Source organism: Dromiciops gliroides, chromosome 2, assembly GCF_019393635.1.
Source record: "Dromiciops gliroides isolate mDroGli1 chromosome 2, mDroGli1.pri, whole genome shotgun sequence".
In the NCBI taxonomy this organism is placed as follows: Eukaryota; Metazoa; Chordata; class Mammalia; order Microbiotheria; family Microbiotheriidae; genus Dromiciops; species Dromiciops gliroides.
The window spans coordinates 110,987,283-111,010,125 of record NC_057862.1 but is presented as its reverse complement, the minus strand read 5'-3'; the positions used below and the strand labels follow the sequence as shown (position 1 = coordinate 111,010,125).

At 45.9% G+C, this 22,843-nt stretch overlaps 2 protein-coding genes across 8 annotated transcripts in view; both read right to left on the bottom strand.

Annotated features, from left to right (window-relative positions):
* Nucleotides 1–6,992, bottom strand: part of KCNIP2 (potassium voltage-gated channel interacting protein 2) — a 35,764-nt gene extending 28,772 nt beyond the window's left edge. Inside the window, exons 1-2 of one of the 4 annotated variants that reach the window (XM_043983917.1) lie at nt 6,750–6,992; nt 6,122–6,437 (exon numbers count right to left, since the gene is read on the bottom strand). In XM_043983917.1, coding sequence (XP_043839852.1) covers nt 6,122–6,194 — 73 coding nt within the window. In that variant the 5' untranslated portion in view covers nt 6,195–6,437; nt 6,750–6,992. Of the gene's footprint in view, nt 1–1,161; nt 1,329–6,121; nt 6,438–6,749 lie in introns of those variants that run through there. The other 3 variants (XM_043983916.1, XM_043983919.1, XM_043983918.1) reach the window with 3 other exon arrangements.
* Nucleotides 6,993–9,848: 2,856 nt separating this feature from the next.
* The window catches only part of ARMH3 (armadillo like helical domain containing 3), a 219,233-nt gene continuing 206,238 nt past the window's right edge, over nt 9,849–22,843 (bottom strand). For all 4 annotated transcript variants that reach the window (XM_043987615.1, XM_043987614.1, XM_043987616.1 and 1 more), the window contains 2 exons: nt 17,427–17,543; nt 9,849–10,622 (listed from right to left, as the gene is read on the bottom strand). In XM_043987615.1, coding sequence (XP_043843550.1) covers nt 10,530–10,622; nt 17,427–17,543 — 210 coding nt within the window. In that variant the 3' untranslated portion in view covers nt 9,849–10,529. The remainder of the gene's footprint in view (nt 10,623–17,426; nt 17,544–22,843) is intronic.

Sequence of the window (22,843 nt, the reverse complement as noted above, 5' to 3'; positions counted from 1 at the left end):
CTCTTTCCACCCACCCCTCCCAATTCTGGTCCCTCCCTCCTAGAACAGGGTAAGGCCACCTCAAATCCCAGTAGCTAGACTAGGTTATTAATGACCTTTCTAGATTGGTGGGGCTATTTTGGGAAGTCACGGCCCTGGTGATTGAGAGTTGGCCAAGCAGGGCTTCTGCCATCCATCATCAGCTGACAGGCCCCAGTAAGGGGTGGAGGATGTGCCCCCAAGAGATCTCTAAGCACTCCTTGAACTCCCTGTTAGAGCACTAGGCAGCGTTGGCCTCAGCTACCGCCTGGACCAAAAGCAAGAACAACTCTTAGGGGTCTCCAGGATAGGGGAACTCTGACCCCAGGTAACCTCCTGCTCTGAGATAGCCTGGAAACTACAAAGCCCAGCATGTTAGGGGCTGGACTGCCCTTGTCTTTCCAAGAGAGGCAAAATGGGGCATTTCGGAATTTGTAGTTCCAGATAGTGAATTAGAACAAAAGGAAATACTTCCCCCACCCTACATATATCATTCACAATCCTACATAAATCCAGTGGCACAAAACTTAACAAAACTCCCCACAACTGCAATAACAACACAACCCCAGTGCCACACAATGCAGGACTACATAATCCAATCCAATCAGTCAGTACTATACCACTACACCACCTCATGCTATGTATTTTCAGTCTTACACAGCTTTAGCTTTGGTGCTACACAATGCTACAAAACTCCAGAACAATACAACCCTCACTTTAGTGACACAGAAAACACCCCCTCCCTCCCAAAGAAAACAACTCCCAATGAATATGACACCATATATTGAAAGAATGCTATGCAACTTTCCACCTACCTAAATACAGTGCCTGTACTAAGCAATCCAACCCAATCCATACGATCCTTAAGTCCAGGGTTACGCCGCTGGACAAACTCCCAGGGCCACACAAACCTACAAAATTCACCAATCTTGAGGCTGTGGTCTCATCAGATGCTGTGTTTCCAGTACCATCTCCTGTACCGTCCTAGTCAGATATTCACCAGCTGAGACCCCAGCCCCTAGAGGCTGGATGCCCTTAGCACTGGCATCTTTGCCAGTGGTCCTACGGTCCCAACCCCCCACCTTTACTCCTTAATCCTGGTCTTTCAAATCCAGCAGTGGCCTCTCCCTTCCTCCCTCGAACCTGGAGCCAGTGTCCCGGTCACAAACTGGAATAGGGATCGGGCAGCATGTCCCAGGGGGCTCCGGCAGCTGCGGGGGCACCAGCTCATGCTGCGGTTGCTGCCCCCGACACACCCCATCCCTCAGCCAATGGCCCCCCCCAAAAGTGGGTGGCTCTGGCCTCAGAGCCCTCCTGGGAGAAGAAAGGACTGACTGTCGGGAAAAGGGATCACTGGCTGCAGTGGGGGGAGGGCAGCTCTTTGGGGGAGGCGGAGCCTCTCCCGACATATTTCCCCCATCCCCCACCCCAATACTTCAAAAAAAGTTTCTCAAAAATGGCGGGGCTCTGACTCTTTCTTCGGTGGGAATATATGGAAAGTAGCGGCTGGGGATTGGAGGAGGGTGGGTGGAGAGAGGGCAAGGGTGGGAAGTGAGAAGAGCTTTCCTTTCTTCCCCTCCCCTTCCTGTCTCTCCCTCGGTTTCTGACTCCTAGATATTGTCAGGTTCAGGAGGTCAGGGTTGGAGGGCATCGTTGTCATGACGACACTACACTTCAGAACCAACAAAACTGGGGTGAAGAGGAGGTGCCAGTGTCAGTCTCTGATTCTCTTACCCTCTCTCTCTGTTTTTCTTTGTGACTCCCTTTCTTTCTCTGTCTCCTCCAATTTTTTGGTTTCTCTTTGGGGAAGAAGATCACTTCCCAAGCTTCTGATGTTTTTCAGTGGTCTTTTCCTTCATTCTAAAGTTGCTTTGTCACCGCAGAAGTCCTCTCTGTTGCCCCCTCACCCTCCTCCCTCCAAGCCCACTTCCTTCTCCCTTCTCCCCCCAAACCCACAACAATTCAGAAAGAAGTCCTTGGGTCCTTCTGGCAGTCCCACCCACCCGCTCAAAGATTCTGGGCGACGCTGGTGGCCCAGAGATTTGGGGTGAGCGATTCGCACTCAGGATCCTAGGTTCAGATTCCCTTCTACTTTCTTTAAGATCCGAGGCTCCTACTTTACTCTTTTCCTGTCTGGCGCGCAGCCCGTCTGCCACATGAGGGCGCCCCATCCCTGAGAACGAGTGTAATCACTACAGGACAGAAATTCCTTGTCCCTGCTCTGGAGGATGTAGGATAAAGACATAGGTATACCCACCCTCTCCTCTCCTCCCCACGCAGTTTGAATGAAAGTCCCTTTCCCAAGAATCTAGGCGGGGACAGAGAAACATTGAAGACACAGGCAGTTCAAAGGCACTCCTCACCAGGGGAAGAGAGAATCTTCCCAGACCCAAGTCTGGGACAAAGAGACAATTCCCACAACAGATACAGATCTGGGACAATAGAACAGAAAGACAAATCCAGGGAACCTTACACACACACACACACACACACACACACACACACACACACACACACAGACTTGGGACACTAGGATAGAAAGACAACTTCAAACACACACAAACACACAGATCTGGACAATAGTACAGAAAGATGACTCCAGGAAATCTTGAACACACAGACACATACACAAATATACAAAGACCTGGGACAGTAGGACAGAAAGACAACTCCAGGGAACCTGAAACACACACATAGACATAGACATAAACAAACACACAGATCTGGGTCAATAATACAGAAAGACAACACTAGTCAAGGGCTTCTTAAACTTTTCCCACTCTCAACCCCTTTTCACCTGAGATATTTTTACATGACCCCTGGTATATAGGTATATGAAATAGGTATGCAAATCAAACATTTACTGCGAAATTTTTCATGACTCCTACATCAGTTACATGACCTCATATAGGGTTGATATCCACAGTTTAAGAAACTTTGCTCTAGGAAACCTTAAACACACAGACACAGACATAAACAAAAACACAGAGACCTGGGACAGAACAGAAAGATAGCTCCAGGGAACCTCACACACACACACACACACACACACACACACACACACACACAAATCTGGAACAGTAGAACAGAAAGACAAATCCAGGAAACCTTGAACACACACAGACATAGATGTAGACAAAGACACAGAGGCCTGGGACAGAAAGACAACTCCAAGGAACTTCAAACACATGCACACACAAACACACACAGACCTGGGACAGTAAGATAGAAAGACAACTCCAGGGAACCTCAAACATATATGCACACCCACAGACATAGAGAAACACAGAGATCTGAGACAGAAAGCAACACTTCTCTCTCTTCTTCCCTCTCTACCCCTCAATCAACAAGAGAACAGAAACTACCACCACCACAGCAGAAACATCCACTATCAGGATGGGGCAGGAGTAACAGAGAGCCTCTCCTCAAGGACTCAGTCCAAGGACAGAAAGATTTCCACTGCCCCCACCCCCATCCCAAGGCCTAAATAGAGACCAAGAGCTTTCACTTTCAAGCCCAGATGAGGACAGAAAGTCAATCCCCTTGCGACCTAAGTCCAGAACAGGAACTAGAAACCTCCCTTCAGGCTGTGATTCTGCTGCCCTTATCCCAGTCTAGTCTTTTAGCCAAAATCCAGAATGGTACAGAAAGTCTCCAATCCCCTCCCTCCCCCAGACCCCCAGGAAATAGATCGGGACAAAAAAAGTATCTCTGCCACACGGCCCTCTGTCCAGGAAATAGTCCTAGAACAGAGCTCTCCTTCACACCCAGTACTGAGACAGGCCCAGTCGTGGAGAACAGACAGACAGATAATTTGCCCAGAACAATAGAACCTTCTTGTAACTTTTATAGAAAACTCAGTCCCTCTCCTTGTTCTTGACCTCAAATTTCAGCACTATGGACAGCGATGGTTCTGGGACAACTCAGTCCAACAATTTCCACTCCATTCTTCTGCATTTAGAGCTCTGCCTTCATTTTTACCCTCTCAGTGACCCTTTGCACCCATGAACTTCTTATTTTACTTCTCAAAGTGTGCCCCATCGGTTTTATCTTGCTAACCCTACAACAGGAGTCAGGGATTATTGTTTCCATTTTCAGAGGAAACAAGTCCAAAGAATGGAAGCAACTAGCCCAAGATCCCTCCTGAATATGTTGAGTGGGTGCTCCCGCCCAATGCATTTGACCCACCACTGCCCTTTTATGTTATTCCATTTTTACAGGGTGAAGAGGATGACTCTCTAAAGGGATAGTTAATTAGTTGTGAAAATAAATGATTAATGAGGTGATAATTAAGTCTTTTTCCATCTTCCCCAATTTTTCCAAGGCTTAGACCATAAAGAGTAGGAGATCAGGGCCTGGGGTAAAACAATGGGCACCTGGAACCTTTTACCTTTCTTGGGAGACCTGGCACCAGCCTGATCCTATGGGAGATAGGAAACCCCAATATAGACCAAAAATTTTTGATGGGGTCCCAGGATCAGAAAATGGGTATAACTAGGTACTCCCACCCCTAGCCCTTTCTATTCCAGCCCCCTTTCATGATGCCTCATCTTTGTTTTCTTTCACAAAGCTCGCGGTCATAGCCATTTTCTCATCTTAATCAGCTTTACCCTAAATGCATAGAGATTCCCTCATCCTAGCTTCTGAGATAGATGCACAAACACACACAAATATAGACATAATGTAAACATATAAAAATATGTACATGGATAAACCTGCCACATAACTGCATGCATATTTATATACATAGCTGAATGTGTCTTACACTACAGGGATGTCAGCACTTATATGTACGCCCTTCCCCCACAGAAATATGTAAGCAGACACTCCATCCATTCCAGCCCTGGTCTTCAGGGTGGATGGTAGAGAGAGGGATGAGGTGAACTCTGTGACCTCAGAGGTCCCTTGCTGCTCTGAAGTGTATAAATCTATGATTCTATAATACACATAGCTGGGCCCATCACCCACATGTGTATATATACACATGGATGTACAAATCTTTCACAAACATGCACACTTCTTCCCACTTTGGGGAAAACAGGAAGCACAGCCAGCAAGGAAAAACAGTGATTGGGGAGGAGGATGAGAAGGAAAAGGGTACAGCCACACGAGACACTGTAGCTCTCCCAAACATGGATTCTCTATACCCCAGACCCCAGGACTCTGAGAAAGTGAGAAAAACTCCTCATAAAAGGGCTTGAGGAAGAAGGTTCTTTGAAGCCCAGATTTTTGGTCCCAGTAATCTCTAAGCACTTTCACAGGCTTGTGAATCTGGACATGAAGGGGAGTCTGTGTAATTGTGTGTGATTGTGTGATTGTGTGTGTGTGTGTGTGTGTGTGTGTGTGTGTGTGACCATAGGGACAAGAGTGTAGAGCAGGAGGACTGACAGTCATTGGGCAGGTGGGTGCCTGGGTCCCTTCCCTAGTCCCACATGAAATACTCTTAGACATGGGAGTGGAGTGGGGCAGAGGAAGGCAGCAAAAGCAGGACATACACATACACACGCACCCATTTACACTGACATAGTCACGCAGTAACATCCCCAAACAGATAGACTGTGGACCACAGTCTAACAAACGTTAGAAAAGCTCAGAGCTCAGACCATACAGAGCAGTTCGTCCAACCACACTCCCACACAGAGGTGCACAGTTACAAAGTTTTATGGAGAGGTAGACATCGCGGGCTCTCGTGGACACAAGACAGTCGCACGCACTCGCATACATCAGCCACCCGAGCCACCCTCAGACATACAACAACACGCTCCGTCACATGGACCTTGCTGTCAGTCACCAGCTGAGGGCACATGGCAACCGGTTCTGGGGAAGCTCCGTGTACAGTGTCACCGAATGGGCTAGCTGGCACACTCACACACGAACACAAGACACACAACCCTTTCACACGTGTGCCTGCTCCTGCTGTCTCCCTTCCACCCCCACTCCTGTGGGATCTACTTAAAGGGACCCAGGCCCACGGCCCCGGTGCCCCAGCCGGGGACGAAGGAAAGGGGTGCTGAGGGTCCGGGGGCACCCTCGGGTCCGGGGTCTGGGGGTCAGAGCTCCGAGCACCCCGCGCCCACTGCCCCCAACGGGGCCCTGAGCTCACCCGTGAGCTGATCGTAGGAGCCGTCCAGGTCTCGGGAATCGGACAGACTCTCCTTCCGGGCCTGGCCCCGCATGGCCCCCGGCGCGGCCGTTGCACCCGCTCCGCTGCCCGCCCCGGCCGCGGAAGGGGCGCGGGGGCCGGGGCAGTCCCGCAGCGCCCCCTGGCGGCGAGCGCGCGCCGGCCGGTCCCGGGTCCGAGGCCGCAGGTCCGGGCCGCGGGACGCCCCCTGCTGGTTCCGCGCTTCGGCTTTCGCGCGCCCCTGGGCTGGGTAACTGCGGCCCGAGACGGTCCGCAGTCCTGGAAGAGAGTCAGGCTGCTGGGGAGAGCGGAGCCGGAGCCGGAGTCAGCTCGAGCCGCCCAGATCCTCCCGCCCCCTCCCCGAGGCTGTCACCACCGCCTCCCTCCCTCCCAGCGCTGCTGGGATTGGTTTCCCCAGTCCCCCCACCTCTACAAGACTGCCCGGGGGAGGGGGCAGAGGACCGCGGGGAGGTGGGAGGTCTTTAACGCCCCCGCCCCCAAATCGTAGCCCATCGAGCCCGGGGGGAAAGGGATGTGTGCCCCACGGAAGGCTCTCCCTCCTCGTCCTGCCTCCTCTGAGCCGCCCCCCTCCCCGGGAAGCCTCAGGTACCTCCTTCCACTTCAGCGGAGGCGGCCCAGGCGGGGGGGTGGGACGTGGGGGCCGCCGGGGTATCCTTTCTCTTCAAGGGAAAAAGGTTTCATATTCAGCAGTTCTCTCTTTTTCTCTCAGTTTCTGTCTCCGTGTCTCTGCCTGTCCCTCTATCTCACCCGCTGTGTGTCTCTGTCTCTCTCCCAGTACGTCTATCTTACTTAGTCACATCCTTCCATAGCACCGGCCAATCCCACCCCCCTCCCGCAGGTGTGGAGGGGCGTGTGTGTGCGTGCGTGTGTGTGTGTGTGTGTGTGTGTGTGTGTGTGTGTGTGTGTGTGTGTGCGCGCGCTGTGGGGGGCCCGGGAGGGGTGCAGAGGAAAAGAAGGCCAAGCCTTAGCACTGCAGGCCAGTGGAAATGGGCATTTTTAGTTCCTTTTCACCAAGCTCTAGAACCACCATCTCTCCACTCCCTGACATACACCCTATACTCCAGTCCCTCTGCTGGGGATGTCTTCCCTGACGCCACATGGAGAGATTATAGAGAGTGAGAGAAAAGTGAGAGAGGCTCAGGTGCAGTTCTCAAAAGTTTTCTGCCTTGAATTCTTTCTCAAAGTGACCCGATGTATGCCCCATACTTTTCCATCTTCCAACATCCGCAATAGCTGGACCCGGGAAGGAGCACTGTGAGAAGAAACTAGGTGAGCCAGACAATGGGGAAGGAGAGAGGTCCTTGTTCCCTCTGGCTCAACCTGAAGGGGCAACACTAGTTTTCCTAAGTTCTCACTCTGAGATGCTCTTCCATCCTCAGGTTGAGACCTAAGTTTCCCCAGTCTCTGCTTAAACTCTTCCAATATCTGAGTTTTTGCTGGATCTCCCTTGGAGAGTACCAGATTCCCTGACTTCCACCCCCTTAAGTGGTACAGGAGACCAGTCCATCTCCGGGGTTTCCTGGCTTGGACAAAGGGACAATGCTCACCAGGCCCAGACTCACTCTGCCTATTTAGGGGCACCTCCCCAGGGGAAGAACTAAGACATAGGAGTTCTTTACTGTTAAGACATGGGGTCCATTTGATTTTTTTATTGGATTCAATTTCTGTCCACTTGATTCAATTAGCTTTGTAGGATTGGGGGGGGGGAAGGGAGAGAAGGCCAGGAAAGGGACTGCAAGTAGGAAGGAGGGGCAAGTGGTGGCTCAGGCTCAGCCACCATGGGAGCCCAAACCTGACATCACCCCAGTTGGTGCAGTCAGCTAGCCCTTTGGCAGCTAATGGGTCTGACTTCCAGACCAGAGCATCCATTATTCTTTTTCTTCTCTCCCTGCTCCCCTTCTCCCATTCCAGACAAAGGGTGGTGCCAGAGACAGGAGAAGTACCTGTGCCCTTAAATATAAATGGAGACTTAAGAAGACTGAGTTATTGATGAGGATTATTAGATATAAGGGACTTGTAAGTCCAAACTGCTTCCACCTCAGGACAGTAACTCTGTTTAAGCCTGTTGCTGACCTGATCCCTAGTTTGAGCCAGTCCTCAGGGCTGTCAGACTTTTCCCCAAATCACATACTGGTAGAGGGGAGAGAAAAGCTGTTCTTGAAGAAAAGGTAGGAGTCCTGAGCAGGCCTTAAAGCAAGGGCTGTAGAGGCAGAGACATATCTGGGGGAGGGCATCCATGGGAAATGAAACCTGGGAAGTAAGGGTTAGAGATTAAGAACCAAAGAGGTCAACCAGAAAAAAGAGTTTTAGTATTTATCTGCAGACTTTCCCATTGACTTCAGCCTGTTCCTGCAGCATCTGATGATCATTCTTGGAAACAGTGAGGCCCTCTTCTCTGTGCCCAAGAGCCTTTCCTAGCTACGGGAGGAGTCACTAGCAGATTCACTTAGCCTTAGCACCAGAGGCCCCCATTCCCTTTGGTCCCATACTAACTTGAGCATCCAAGGGGCTTATTTCCCCAAAAGGGCTGATATTCTCCATACCAACCAAGCAGCAGTGCCGCAGTTGCCTGAGCAAGGACAACACTGTGGTGATTGTGTCAACCCCACTTTGGAGGTGGGGGTCACTGTTCCTGGGCATATAAATAGGCTAGGCAGGGCAGGACAAAAGGAATAAATCTAAGAGAAGCCAACCCCTACATAATAGGCCCCATCTCCCAGCCTCTCAGTCTCTGGAATGGGGAGACTCAAGTTATTCTAGAACCCTGGGGATCCAGGGGTGGGGATGGGGATTGTGTAAAAATATGATAAGGAACAAAATAATCCGAGCCTTCCAAACCATAACTAAGGGTCGAAGTAGCAAGGGTAGGCTCTGTCAGAAATAGAATGTTGGTCCCTCATTGCCATTTTCTCCCCCCTGGATCTCCTCCCACTACACTGGGAGGAAGAAAGTAAATACAAGCATCTCCTCTTCTTTTCTTCTTTCCCAGATAAGAGAGCAATCACATATGAAGGGATCCAGTTTAAGTTATATCACGTGGCCATGTTTGTTCAGAAGTAGGATGGCAGATCTTAACCAGGGGTCACAAAAGTAAGAACCTCACTTATACCTCCACCTTCCGGTTCTAAAAGATTTAGAAAGGGGAGGACATTCAGTTAGGATATTCAGATAGGGAATAGGTTTGGTGACATTTCAAGTATTGGTTAAATTTCTCTAGGGGACCAGGGGATTTCCATCTTCTTGCCCACCCCATACCCAAAATACTCCTGGCCTAGAGCCAAGGAGGAAGGGAGCCTGGGTAGTTCATATTAAGGCTTGCTAAAATTTCCCCAAGAGTGGGATTTACATCTGCTGTTGAAGGAGTTATTGTCCAAAGAGTCCTTAGGCTGTTGAAGGACTCAAGTGTTATCCCCTTGTAAACACCCCTTTTCCGTGTAGGGTCTGGGTCTCTCTCTCTCTCTCTCTCTCTCTCTCCTGCTGTCACATCAGCAGCAGGAAACAGATCCCTCCCCAGAGGAATTTTCTCACCAAGCTGGATGTAAACAACAGACGGTCAGTGGGGGGAGGGGAGCACGTGTCAAACACATGGGTGGCATAAGGCATTGCTTGGGGAGGGGGTCCAGGTGAGGCGACTGCTGGAGCAGAGAAAAGGAGAGGAAAAGAGGCACCTGAGGCATTCAGAAAAACCTCTCAATGTTTATTTCACATCCACAACCTAAAGACACATAGTTTTAAAACAAATTAAAAAAAAAATAAACTAAGTAGTGACCTTATGTCTGCTGGGCAACAACCTGGCTGGTGGGATGGGGGGGGATTCCAGCCCCCAAATCATGGCATATCCTAAGAATTCAGAGGACAGACTGCAGGCCCCACTTCCTTCCACCAAGGACAATCCCCAGGATGGGGAAATGGTACTGCCAAATCCTTAGGCTGGGGGAACTCACCTCAGGAAAGGAGGAAACAAGGTCCTTCACCTCCCTGATCCACAATGAGGAAGTCAGTTCCTCAACTGTGTGCCCTCCATGCTGTCATAGAGCCCCCTGGTCTCCACCAGCCAGTGTACCTCAGCACCAAATTTCAGCCACACCATCCCTTCATATTTGGGACCCCAACCCTGGCAGCATTCCACTTCCTGGAGTCCCTCCCTCCCTCCCACCAAAGTACATTATCACCCTGCCTGACCCCATGTCCAAGCTCCACTGGCATTTAGGTGGTCTGGAAAAAAGATGGGTCTTCCAATTCTCCCTCTAGCTTCAGTCGCAGAAGGGGTGGTCTCTTTCTTTCAACCATGAACCCTCAGGGAAACAGCTCAGCTTAGGGGTTTTCCAGAGGGAAAGGACAATCAATGAGTGGCTTCCTCAACACAGTTTCAAGAGATGGTGGAGAATTCCTTCAGCAGAACTTCTTGGCTCAGCGTATGGAATGCAAGGTTCCTCCGAACATTGGTGCTGATAGACCGGACCTGGAAAGGAAGAACAAGAATCGAGAGAACGACAGTTACAGGGAAGTGAGGTTAGGGGGGTGGAGAATGAGGGGATGGTGGTGGGGTGTGACCTCAGCAGCAGCCCCAAGTTTTCACAGCTTTCATGAAAGTTTTCCTTATTAACTGGCAATACTGCTCTCTGGAGGGAAAAAATCAAACAACAACATAGTATGATAGGAAGCGCATAGGATTTGGAGCCAAAGAAACTGAATTCAAATTATTATTATTATTTTTTTTTAGTGAGGCAATTGGGGTTAAGTGACTTGCTCAGGGGTCACACAGCTAGTAAGTGTTAAACATCTGAGTCCAGATTTGAACTCAGGTCCTCCTGACTCCAGGCCGGTGCTCTATCCACTGCGCCACCTAGCCGCCCCTGAATTCAAATTCTTAATGTGTTACTACATGTGTGACCTGTGGCAAGTTACTTAACTTCCGTAGGCCTAAGCATACTCATCCATAAAATGAGGGGCGCTGACTAGATGATGATTTGTAAGGTTCCTTTTCAGCCCTAAATCCTATGAAATTGAAAATGGTGAAAGGAAAGAAAAGGGAGGGAGAATTCCATGCCTATGGAGCAGCATTGGGAACCCAGACTGTTGAGGGAACAAACACAGATAGAGAAAGAAGATGCTGGGCCTTCTCCACCTTCCTTTCCTGCCATGCTGGGAGAACAGCTGGGATCTGATAGGGAAAGTAAAGTTGGATCCAGTTCCAATTAATAAGAGAATAAAATGATGAGGGGTTTACTCTTTCCAGCCTTGGTTCTTAAGCTTTACTTCCCTTTTGATTCCATTAAACAAATGAGTTCTGGGATGGAGAAAGAGGACTTGGAGAGAAGGGAAGAAGGACTGAGGAAGGTTAGGTTAGAATGTGTCTTCATCAAAGGAGAAATCGTTGAATCCCAAGGGGGGAAAAAGGAAAACTACAGAAGAAGCTATTGGGGCCAGCATCCTCCCTATCATGGAAACAAGACAAGTGTGTCTATGTTGGGGCTAAATGGGGTAGGTGGGAAGGGAATGACCTGGGAAGAGGTATGCCTTTTACTCTAACTCTATAGACAGGCAGACTTGAAGGAGTGATATTCAGAGAGAAAAAGGGCAGAAATCTCAAGTGGCATAAGGTATATCCTCCTTAATCTGGGACAGAGTCCATGAGGGCTCCAGCTCCCACAGGGAGAAGGAATCACTGATAAGACCTAGGCAAACTTAGCCCCAATTCCTCAGTGGGAAAGGGTACCACATCCCAGCGAGTTTGCCTTTGATTCCTGCTTGGTTGAGGGAGTCCTTAATGAAGTTGTCAGGCTGGGAGTCAGGGAAAGGCAAACAGCAGGCCGCTCAAGCTCATTAGCTCCAAACTTGGAACAATCTACCTTCATTCCCCATTTGATGGTAGGGAAAATGGCTCTGGAAGAAGGGGTAGGATTTTTAAAAGCATCTGACACAGTTCTACCAGCTCTTCCCTCTTCACAGCCCAGCCCTCACCCCTAACACACACACCCGACCCTGGCAGCCTTCCTCTTCCTGGAGTCCCTCCCGCCCTCCTTCCCACCAAATTACATTATCATCCCGCCTGACCCCACGTCCAAGCTCCACTGGCATCCAGGTGGTCTGGAAAAAAGATGGCTCTTCCAATTCTCCCTCTAGCTTCAATTGCAGAAGGGGTAGTTTCCAAGCCACTTGGGTGACAAAGTACAAGGAGCACAACCTCACAAGGGGTCAGCACTCCTGTTTTTAGGCCAGGCACAAATCAATATCTTCACCAAGGGCTCAGAAAATGCAGAGGAGAAAGCTAGGGTGAGGAAAAATAAATGGGAACTTTTAGCTGAGGAAAATTCTGTTCTAGAGAAAGGGAGAGATAGAGCCAATATGGTGGTGTGATAGGAAGCAATACAATCCACAAACTTCTCCTAACTGATCTAGAATATGCAACAGACTAAATCTTGATGGAGAAATCCAGAAAAGGGCACAGTGAATACTGAGTACAGCCCAGCTCACCATAGGAAGCAATACAGGGAGGTCTGCAAGGGAGCATGGTCTCCAGGGACAAGCTATGACACTGCAATGGGGACTGATGCCAATTGGCAGCTTTGTTGCCCACCAGCCAGACTGGGTCACGTATCCTGAGCCCAGGAAGAAGGGGACCTATGCAGGGCGGTATTGTTTCTGGTAGGGAGGCTCTGTACTGAGAAAGGAAAAAGTTCAGAAGCCAGCAGCAGCAGCAACAACAGCAGTGGTAGAGGTGGTGTGGCTTAGACCTCAGGACCAAAGCAGGGTCTCACAAAGTCTAGCCTAGCCTGCAGAGGAATAACTATAGTGGGAATCTCAGACTAAAGAGGAACACAGAATTCTGCCACTTTGAGTCAACAGCATTTTCCAACTGACTCCAGAGGTCAGACCAGGAGGGCAGCAATCAGACTTTGCCCTGATCAGAGACCATTTATCCCCCTGCATGTCCCTGAAATGCCAAAATAACACAACACTCAATACCCCCAAAAAGCATCAATAGGCCAAACCAGACTTTTCTTACAGAAGTATACAGAGCTAGATTTAATACTGAGTTCAAAGTTAGTTAGTAGGCTGGAAGAATGGGTGAACGTAAAAAGAACTCCTACCATAATGGGCTATTGTGGTGGCAAGAATGCTCAAGACATAAATGCAAAAGAGTATATCTCCAAAACATCTATAAGCACTGCTGTAGAGAAAAACGCAACTTGGGCATAAACTCAACTAGAATTCCTGGAAAAAATGAAGCAAGAGTTAAAGAGTTAAAAAATGTTTTATAAGTAGAATGAGAGTGCTTGAGGAAAAAAATTGGAAAATAAATGAGAACTATGGAACATATAACTATAAAGGAAATTAACAGCTTGGCACAAGAGGTACAAAACTGTGCCCAAGCAACAAGCTCCATGGAAATTTGAACTGATGAAGTAGAAGCCAATGACACCATAAGGCAACAAGAAATATTAAAAAAAAAATCCAAAGGCTGAAAAAATAGAAGAAAATTAAGGCACCTTAGCAGCACAACTTACCTGGAAAACAGATTGAGGAGAAAAAAATGTAAGAATCGTTGGAATAGGCGCAGCTAGGTGGCGCAGTGGATAAAGTACCGGCCCTGGATTTGGGAAGACCTGAGTTCAAATCCAGCCTCAGACACTTGACACTTACTAGCTGTGTGACCCTGGGCAAGTCACTTAACCCTCATTGCCTCACCCCCTCCCCCCGCCCCGGGGCCAAAAAAATCATTGGAATACCTAACACTATCACCAAAAAAAGAGTCTAGACATCATATTTCAAACAGTCATAAAAGAAAACTGCCCAGATCTCTTAGGTCACAGGGCAAAGTGAACAGAATCTACGGGTCACCTCCTGAAAGAAACCCCAAAATGAAAACTCTTCCAGGAACATCATAGTCAAACCACAGAGCTTCCAAGTCAAATAAAAATATTGTAAGCAGAGAGAAAGAATTCAAATACTGAGGTGCCACAGTAAGGATCAACCATGATTCAGCAGCCATCATCATAAAGGAGAAAAGAACTTGGATTATGATATTCCAGAAGGCAAAGGAAATGGGTTTAGAGCCAAGAATAACTTACCCAGCAAAATTACATATAATGCTACAGGGGGAAAATGAACCTTTAATGAAAGAGAACTTCAAAGCAATCCTGATAAAAAGATCAGAACTGAGGAGAAACTGAAGTACAAACACAGAAGTGAAGAAAAGCATAAAAAGGTAAACATGAATTAACAATGATAAAAGACCAAACAAGGATGAACTGCTTACATTCAAATATAGGGAGATGATACATTTATCTCCTCTGAACCCCATCATCATCAGGTGTCACAGAGGGAGTCTAATTAGAGAGGTTTTGTTATGCCTTGATGATCTTAAGAATAGAAAGAAAGGAATACACAAGGATTTGGGAAAAATCATCTCATATATAATGAGACTGAACAAGTGGTCATCTATACAAACAAAGAAGAGGGGGTAGGCAGTGGTTAACACCTGACCTCACTCTCATCTTAACTGATCAAAGGAAGGAAGTATACACATACATACACAGAGTTGAGCACAAAAATACACTGTACTCAATAGGAAACAGGAGGGAAAAGGGTAGAAAGAAGAATTAGAGGGAGGGTAGATTAAGAAAGGGATCAGTCCTAGGCAAAGCAAATGCTAAGGATGTACCAAAATAGTTATAGATCTTTTTGAGATGGCAAACAGTGTCCATAAACTGAGGAATGGTTGAATAAGTTATGGTATATGAATGTGATGGAATACCATTGTGCTGAATTCTCATCAGTGTAATGACCAAATAGGATTCCAGAAGACTAATAATGAAACATGCTGTCCACCTCCTGATAGAGAGGCAAAGGACTCAGAGTGCAGAATGAGACAAATAGTTTTCAGGACACGGTCCATGTGGAAAGTTACTCTGATTGATTGTACAAATGTTTTGTTTTCTTGTGTTCTCATTGGTGGGGGTGGGGTGGGAGAGGGCCAGAAAAAAGATTTTGACTGATAAAAATAAAATAAAAAAGAAAAGAAAACTTGACAACTCTGATCAACACAATGATCAACCATAATGCTTGAGGCTTCATGATGAAACATGCTGCCCATCTTGACAGAAGTAATGGACTCAGAGCATAAAATGAAACATTTTTTTTATATAGGGCCAATAAGAAATTTTGTTTTGCTTGACTACACAGGTTTGTAAGAGGAGGGTGAGGGGGAAGTGGGAGAGAGAGACAAGTGATCTTTCTTTGAAAATAAAATACAATTTAATTTAAAAAAAAAGAGAGAGAAGAAAGAGGGCATTTGAAAGGTGCTAGTCTCAGCCCAACACAAGGTATAGAGAAGTCTAATGTAATTATGGGGTGGAAGGGCTATGGTGAAAATGAGCTTCTCCCGAGAACAGCTGTGAGAAGAGAGGAAGAAAGGAGTTTCACAATCTAGTTAAGTCAGTGCAGAGCCTCCACTATCTGTCAGAGGATGCTCTGACTGACAGCATGGAGCAGAATGATGAAAAAGGGCCCACTGACTCTCGGTGGCTAAATGTGGGGGCCTTAGAAGTCGAGCTATCTCAGAGTTCAACAGGGGGAGTTCTGGAGAGGGGGGCAGGAAGTGCCACTACAGACTTTAAAAAATGATTAGATAAGAAGTGAGGACTAGGGAAGACTGCGCACAATTAAGTGTCAGAATAAGAAGAGCAGGGCAGCCTTATTGCTGGCATCTCTAGGGCTGAAAAGAGGTATGCAAAACCCCTTCCCACCTCCAGAGCCTCTTTCTAACACTCTTGGAGAAAATTTTCTTTTTTAACCTTTCTGTACTCAGGGTTTGGGCCTAAAAGTTTAAGGCTTGAGGTTGTGACTCTCAGGACCCAAAGGTCCTGAGACAGTATGGTAAAATGAAAAGAACACTGGATTTGGAGTCAGAGGATCTGGGTTCAAATCCTGATTCTGTCATTACACTTGGTCAAGCCTCTAAGCCTTCACTCCTATGTAAAATGAAGGCACTGTATAAGAAGGTCTTTGATGTCCATTCTCCTGTAAATCTATGATTCTATGGTCTTATGAGCTGCAGTGACTTTCCCTTTAACACTATGCTATGATCTGTTTTCTTGAGTTTACTGCTTTCACGATGGCAAATTCAGACCCAGAGCTGTAACTAGGAATTCTTTTGCCTGGGAAACATTTTGCTGAGTGAGAGTGGATGATGTGCCCAGTTCTTCCTGGGCACAGTCATGACAGGTGAAAGGGTGACATTCCCTGGAAGCTAGGCCATCTTCCCCTGGCACAGATGAACAGTTGCTACTCAACTGTCCTTTCCCCCACAAAGTAGAGGTTGGGGGGTGGTGTCAGGTATCACGGGGGAAGGAGGACCTCAGGAGAGGGGTGCCCGAGTGAAAAGACCCTGTGGGAGGTGGACCTAAGGACCCCCTAATCCCCAGCCACCCCTGTGTTCTGAGGCAGAGTCCTGGTAATTCTGGGATACTTATAGTCTAAACTAGGGATCCTTAATCTGGAGTTCATTAACTTGTTTTAAAAATATTATGTATTTCAATATAATTGGTTTCCTTCATGATCATATGTATTTTATTTAATGCATTAAAAATACAATCCTAGCTCAAAAGTCTTAGTGCAGTATTAAGCTTTAATACCTGAAAACCACAGTAAGGCTTTTGGGACACTGTAGGATTCTGAGAAGGGATTCACTAGACTGCCAAAGAGGCCCATGAAACAAAAAAGGTGAACAACCCATCACACTCCTCTCAGATTCTTTCTTTCTTTCTGCAAATGGCTACAGTTAAGCCACAATAGAGTGAGCTGGGATTCACTGGGTGTCAATTCCGATGACTCTGGTTCTGAGAAATCAATCAGGGAGAAGAGGGGAGAGCCTCTATCTGGCTGGTTAACCATCTACTCAGCCAGAAAAGGCTAGAATGAGGCCTTGCTAGCCCTGGCTCTTCAGGAAGAGACATTGATAAGAAACAAGACCAAAGCAGGAAGAGTGAGAGCAAGGAAGGAGTAGTGGATACCCCGGCAATGTCCCTAGGTTTCCTCACAGAGCTCAGCAGAGAGCTCTGTGCACTTCAGTTTCCTCATCTGTAAAATGGAAGTAATAACAGCTCCTACCTCCCAGGGTTATTGTGAGGCCCAAATGAAATAAAAATTGTAGGGTGCTTAGCGCAGTGTCTGGCATGTAGTGAGAACTATATAAATGTTATTAATTTGTTATTATTATTATCACTATTCTTGCTATAGGGGGTGAGTAAGGGTTGCTTACCAACTCTTTGAAGAAGGCTGCTTCTTTGTGCTGCTCTGAGTAGCGCTCATACTGATCCAGTCCGTCCTGCAGCTTCAGGGTGAGGGTGTCATAGTTGGCCCGCACCACCTCTAAAACCTGTAGGGGGAACAGGCAACAGCAGAAGTCAGATTACAAGCAGCCTGGGCATTCACCTCCATGCCCTCTTCCTACCTCACTGAGAGAATTCAGGTAGGATAATGACAAGGAGATGCCATTCTTCCATGTCCCAGAACTACCATGCTTCTGTCTGCAATAGAGCCACAGATGCAAAGCCCCTTTCATGGCCACCCACCGGAACAAACTTAAGAGATGGGGGTAGGAAGGAACACAGAAGTAGCACACAGGGCCATGAGGAGGTTGAGAGTGATTTCCCTGGTTAGCTTGAGTCAGGTAATGCTTTCTGATCACTCTGTGGATACAGCCCCCTGTGTGAATTGGTGGTGGGTAGTTACCTGTGTGGGGTTGATGCTGAGGGGAAGATAAAATGACTATTCTGGAGAAGTAGAAGGGGCCATGCTAATATGTAAGACTTACAGCAGCCAGGGGCTATAGGAAAGACACTAGGAGGCCTTAGCTTTGAGGCTGAAAAGAGCAATACTGGGTTGAAGCCTGCTGTAGAAATGCTGTAACCTCCCCATGAGCTCCTCCAGAGGCAAAATGTGATGAGGTCAAGACAGGATGCTAGGCCAGGTGCCAGAGGTGGTTTGTTAGCTCAATGAATTTTTCCTAACATTCTTGTTAGATTAAGGCTAAGATTCTCCAACTGTGTAACCCAACAATTTTGTGAACGCTGTAGGTTTCTTGCTCTTAGTTTATTTCCTGCATACTAATCAAATCCTTAAAAAAATTTTACATTCTGTTGCCAATTTTACAAAAATCATGTCTCCCTAATTCCCCCACTAAACCCTTTATTTTTCCTTTCTAACCTTTTAGTCTTTATTTTTAAAAAATAATTTAAAAAATATTGTCTTTATTTCTGAATATTTTCCTTTTTTCTTCCTTAACCATCAGACCTTCTCTTGTAACAAAGATTAAAAAAAGAAAAAAGAGTAATTCAAGCAAAACTAACCAACACATCATCTCAGTCTGATAGTATATGTAGTGTTCCACATTCAAAGTTCTCTGTCTATGCAAAGAAGGAAGGGAATTGCATTTTTTTTTTTAAAGTGAGGCAATTGGGATTAAATGACTTGCCCAGGGTCACACAGCTAGTAAGTGTTAAGTGTCTGAGGTCAGATTTGAACTCAGGTACTCCTGACTCCAAGGCCAGTGCTCTATCCACTGCGCCACCTAGCTGACCCGGGAATTGCATTTTCTCATCTTTTTTCTTTTTTTTCTTCCTTTTTTTTTTGTCTCATCTTTTTTTCCATTCAAGGTCAACCCTGGTCATTATAATTACAAATGAACTATTTTTATTTATTTATTTAAAATTTTTTTTTCATAAAAGTATTTTATTATTTTCCAGTTACATATAGAGATAGTTTTCATTTGTTTTTATAAGATTTCTGGTTTCAAATTTTTCTCCCTCCCTTTCCCATCCCCAATACAGCAAGCAATCTGATACACGTTATATATACACAATCATATTAAACATATTTCTGCATTAGTCATGCTGTGAAAGAAGAATCAGAACAAAAAGGAAAAACCTCAAAAAACAAAAACAAAAAAAAATAGAAATAGTATGATTCAATCTGCATCTAGATTCTATAGGCTTGTTTTTGTTTTTGTTTTTGCAGGGCAATGAGGGTTAAATGACTTGCCCAGGGTCACCCAACTAGTTAAGTGTCAAGTGTTGGAGGCCCGATTTGAACTCAGGTCCTCCTGAATCCAGGGCCAGTGCTTTATCCACTGTGCTACCTAGCTGCCCCCCACAGTTCTTTTTTCTGGATTTGGAGAGCATTTTCCATCATGAGTCTTTTGGAACCATCTTGGACCACTGTATTGCTGAGAAGAGTCAAGGCTATCACAGTTGATCCACATACAATGTTGTTGATACTGTATGAACTCTCTTTTAACAAAGAATTAAATAAAATCCACAATACAGCAACTCTCCTGATGGTATATGCTGTATTACATACATTCTTATTTCCCACCATTCTTCTTTTTTTTTTTTTTGCAGGGCAATGCAGGTTAAGTGACTTGCCCAGGCTCACACAGCTAGTAAGTGTCAAGTGTCTGAGGCTGGATTTGAACTGAGGTACTCCTGAATCCAGGGCTGTTGCTTTATCCACTGTGCCAGCTAGCTGCCCCCTTTTATTTATTTATTTTTTTACTCTTTTTTTTTTTTTTTTCGGGGCAATGGGGGTTAAGTGACTTGCCCAGGGTGTTTCCTACCATTCTACTGAGAGGACAATTCATCAGAGATTATTTCACCTTTGGCCATTTTCTTGATATCCATTTGCCTGCTGTTGTAACTTCTAGAACACTGGACCTTGCAAGCCATCCCCCATCCTCAAACAAATCAGACCTCCACTGCTACTTTCCCAGAAAGGGTGTAGCAATCAACTCCTATTAAGTCTCATTCACCATCCCTCCAGAGGTACTCCCCAAAGCAAAATATCCCTTCAGGACTACAACAGCCAGTAAAAGTATTATCTCCCCATTATTAGTGTGCAACTTGATAGCAGGGACTGTATTGATTTTTGCATTTGTACTCCCAATGCTTAGCTAATGACGATGAGGAGGACAACAATGGCTAGCATTTATATAGCTCATTAAGGTTAGCAAAGAGCTTTCTTTACATGTTATCTCATATCCTCACAACAGAAGTAGGGGTATCCCCACTTTACAGATGAAGAAACTGAGAGTGAAAGAGGTTAAGTGACTTGGTCAGTCACACACCTAAATGTGTGTCTAAGTCAGGAACAGAATTCAGGTCTTCCTGACTTCCAAGTTGAATGCTTCATCCGCTCCACCACTGAGCTGTTCTAAGTGTTAGCTAAGTGTCTGGCACATAGTGCTTCATAAGTGCTGTTGTGTTCATTGGGCATATTGTTCTCTTTCTTCTTCCTTCACTCTGTAGTACTTCATATATGGTTTGCCATGTTTTCTAAATTTCTCATATCACAATATTCTATTACATTCACAATTTACTCAGCCATTCTCCAATCAATGTTCCTCCATTTTGTTTCCAGTTTTATATGCTATCACAATGGGTGTTGTGAAAATAGACACACACACACACACACACAAAGGGATGGAGGTGAATGCCTATGTGTATATGAATGTACATATACACACATGTATAATGTATAGTTACATATACATACATTCAAAAGGATTTTTTTTTTGGGTGGGGCAATGAGGGTTAAATGACTTGCCCACGGTTACACAGCTAGTAAGTGTTAAGTATCTGAGGCCATATTTGAATTCAAGTCCTCCCGAATCCAGGGCTGGTGCTTTATCCACTGTGCCACCTAGCTGCCCCATATATTCAAAATTTTTTTTAAGGCAATTGGGGTTAAGTGACTTGCCTAGGGTCATACAGCTAGTAAGTGTCAATTATCTGAGGCCAGATTTGAACTCAGGTACTCCTGAATCCAGGGCTGGTACTCTATCTACTGTGCCACCTAGCTGCCCCCTTGCCCCATACATTCAAAAGGAATATAGCATGATCTAATACTGAAACTGAAGTACCTTGAGCTAGTGGTGGTATGGTATCTGACAGATGTTGAGTATCACTGCTTTTCTCAAAAATTTAAACTATTCTGTGCTGTTACAGGGCATTTTAGCACATGGTTTGGGAACTTCAAGGCTATGTTATGCTAATTTCTTTCTTTTCTTTTTTCTTTTCTTTCTTTCTTTCTTTTTTTTTTTGGTCTGGGCAATTGGGGTTAAGTGACTTGCCCAGGGTCACACATCTAGTAAGTGTTAAATGTCTGAGACCAGATTTGAACTCAGGTCCTCCTCAGTCTAGGGCCAGTGCTCTATCCACTGTGCCACCTAGCTGCCCTGTTATGCTAATTTCAATAGTCTAGGGATGAGATGATGGGCCCCTGCCCAAGATTGGTGTCCGTGTCAAAGGAGGGAAGGGGGCATATACAAGAGAGATGTTCTGAAGGCAGAATTAATAGGCTTTGGCAACAGACTGGGGGTGAGAGAGGAGAAATCAAGGAGAACAGACAGAACGTTCCCCAGCTATGAGTCTGGGGGATTAGGAGAATGATGGGACTAGAGGGATGGGGATGCAGAGTACATTTTGGTATTTTAAAGCTATTTACCCTCTCTAGGGAGGAGACAATGGGATACAGTGAGAAGAATCTTCAATGTTAAGTCAGAAGATGTGTATTCAAATTCCAGATCTTCCATTTACTAAACATATGATACTGGGAAAAGTAATAAACTTTTGAGCCTCAGTATTCTTATCTGCAAAATGGAGATTTTGACAATTCTTACACTTGATTTACCTGGATTACTGTGAGAAAAATTTCTTTGTGAACTGTAGAGCACGATGTGAATTATTTTGGGAAAATGGTATAAGGAGATTATAAAATCACAGAACTTCATCTTTGTTTTATGCCACTGTAATAATGTTTGCTTTGCCCTATACCTACATAATCTACATTTCTGACACAATGTTCATTTTGGTCCCAAAGTAATGCAAGTTTTATATGACATACTCCTGTCTTATACTTAAGTATGTAATAGTCAGACTTTTGTGGACTGTTCTTTACACTCCAGAAAAATCTGATTTCCCCTCCTTGGTTAACCAAGAGTTTCCCAAGTTCCTGATTATGCCTCTCCTTCTCTACAACCACTTAGATCCACTTTTTTGAGCATCCCAAATTTGTTGTTCAGTGATTCTTGTTTTGCTTCTTCCAAGGGTTGATCTTGAATACTTTGTGGGGGCCTTCACTTCATTCAAGCTCCCTGTTAAGCACCTCCATGACTGGGGTGATGCTGGGGAGGAAGAAGGATAGACAGCAGCATTTCTCCTTTCATTCCATAGCAATCATCACCTTTTTCCTAGTGAGCTCTGGAGAATCCAAAAATCCCTCTCCAAACCATCTTATTTGACATTCTGTGACATTGGCATATTGGAGCTCAGAGTGTCCTTTTAAAAAAAGAATAGGGGGCAGCTAGGTGGCACAGCAGCAGATAAAGCACTGGCCCTGAATTCAGGAGGACCTGAGTTCAAATTCAGCCTCAGACACTTGATACTTGCTAGCTGTGTGACCCTGAGCAAGTCACTTAACCCTCACTACCTTGCACCCCCCCCCCAAAAGTATATATCTCAGATTTATTCTTTTTTTTTTTTTGGTGGGGCAATGAGTATTAAGTGACTTGTTCAGAGTCACCACCTAGCTGCCCCCAAGATATACATTTTATTTTATTTATTTAATTATTTTTGAATTGCTTGCATTTTAAAAATTGGTTGCATTCTTTTTTTTTGACTA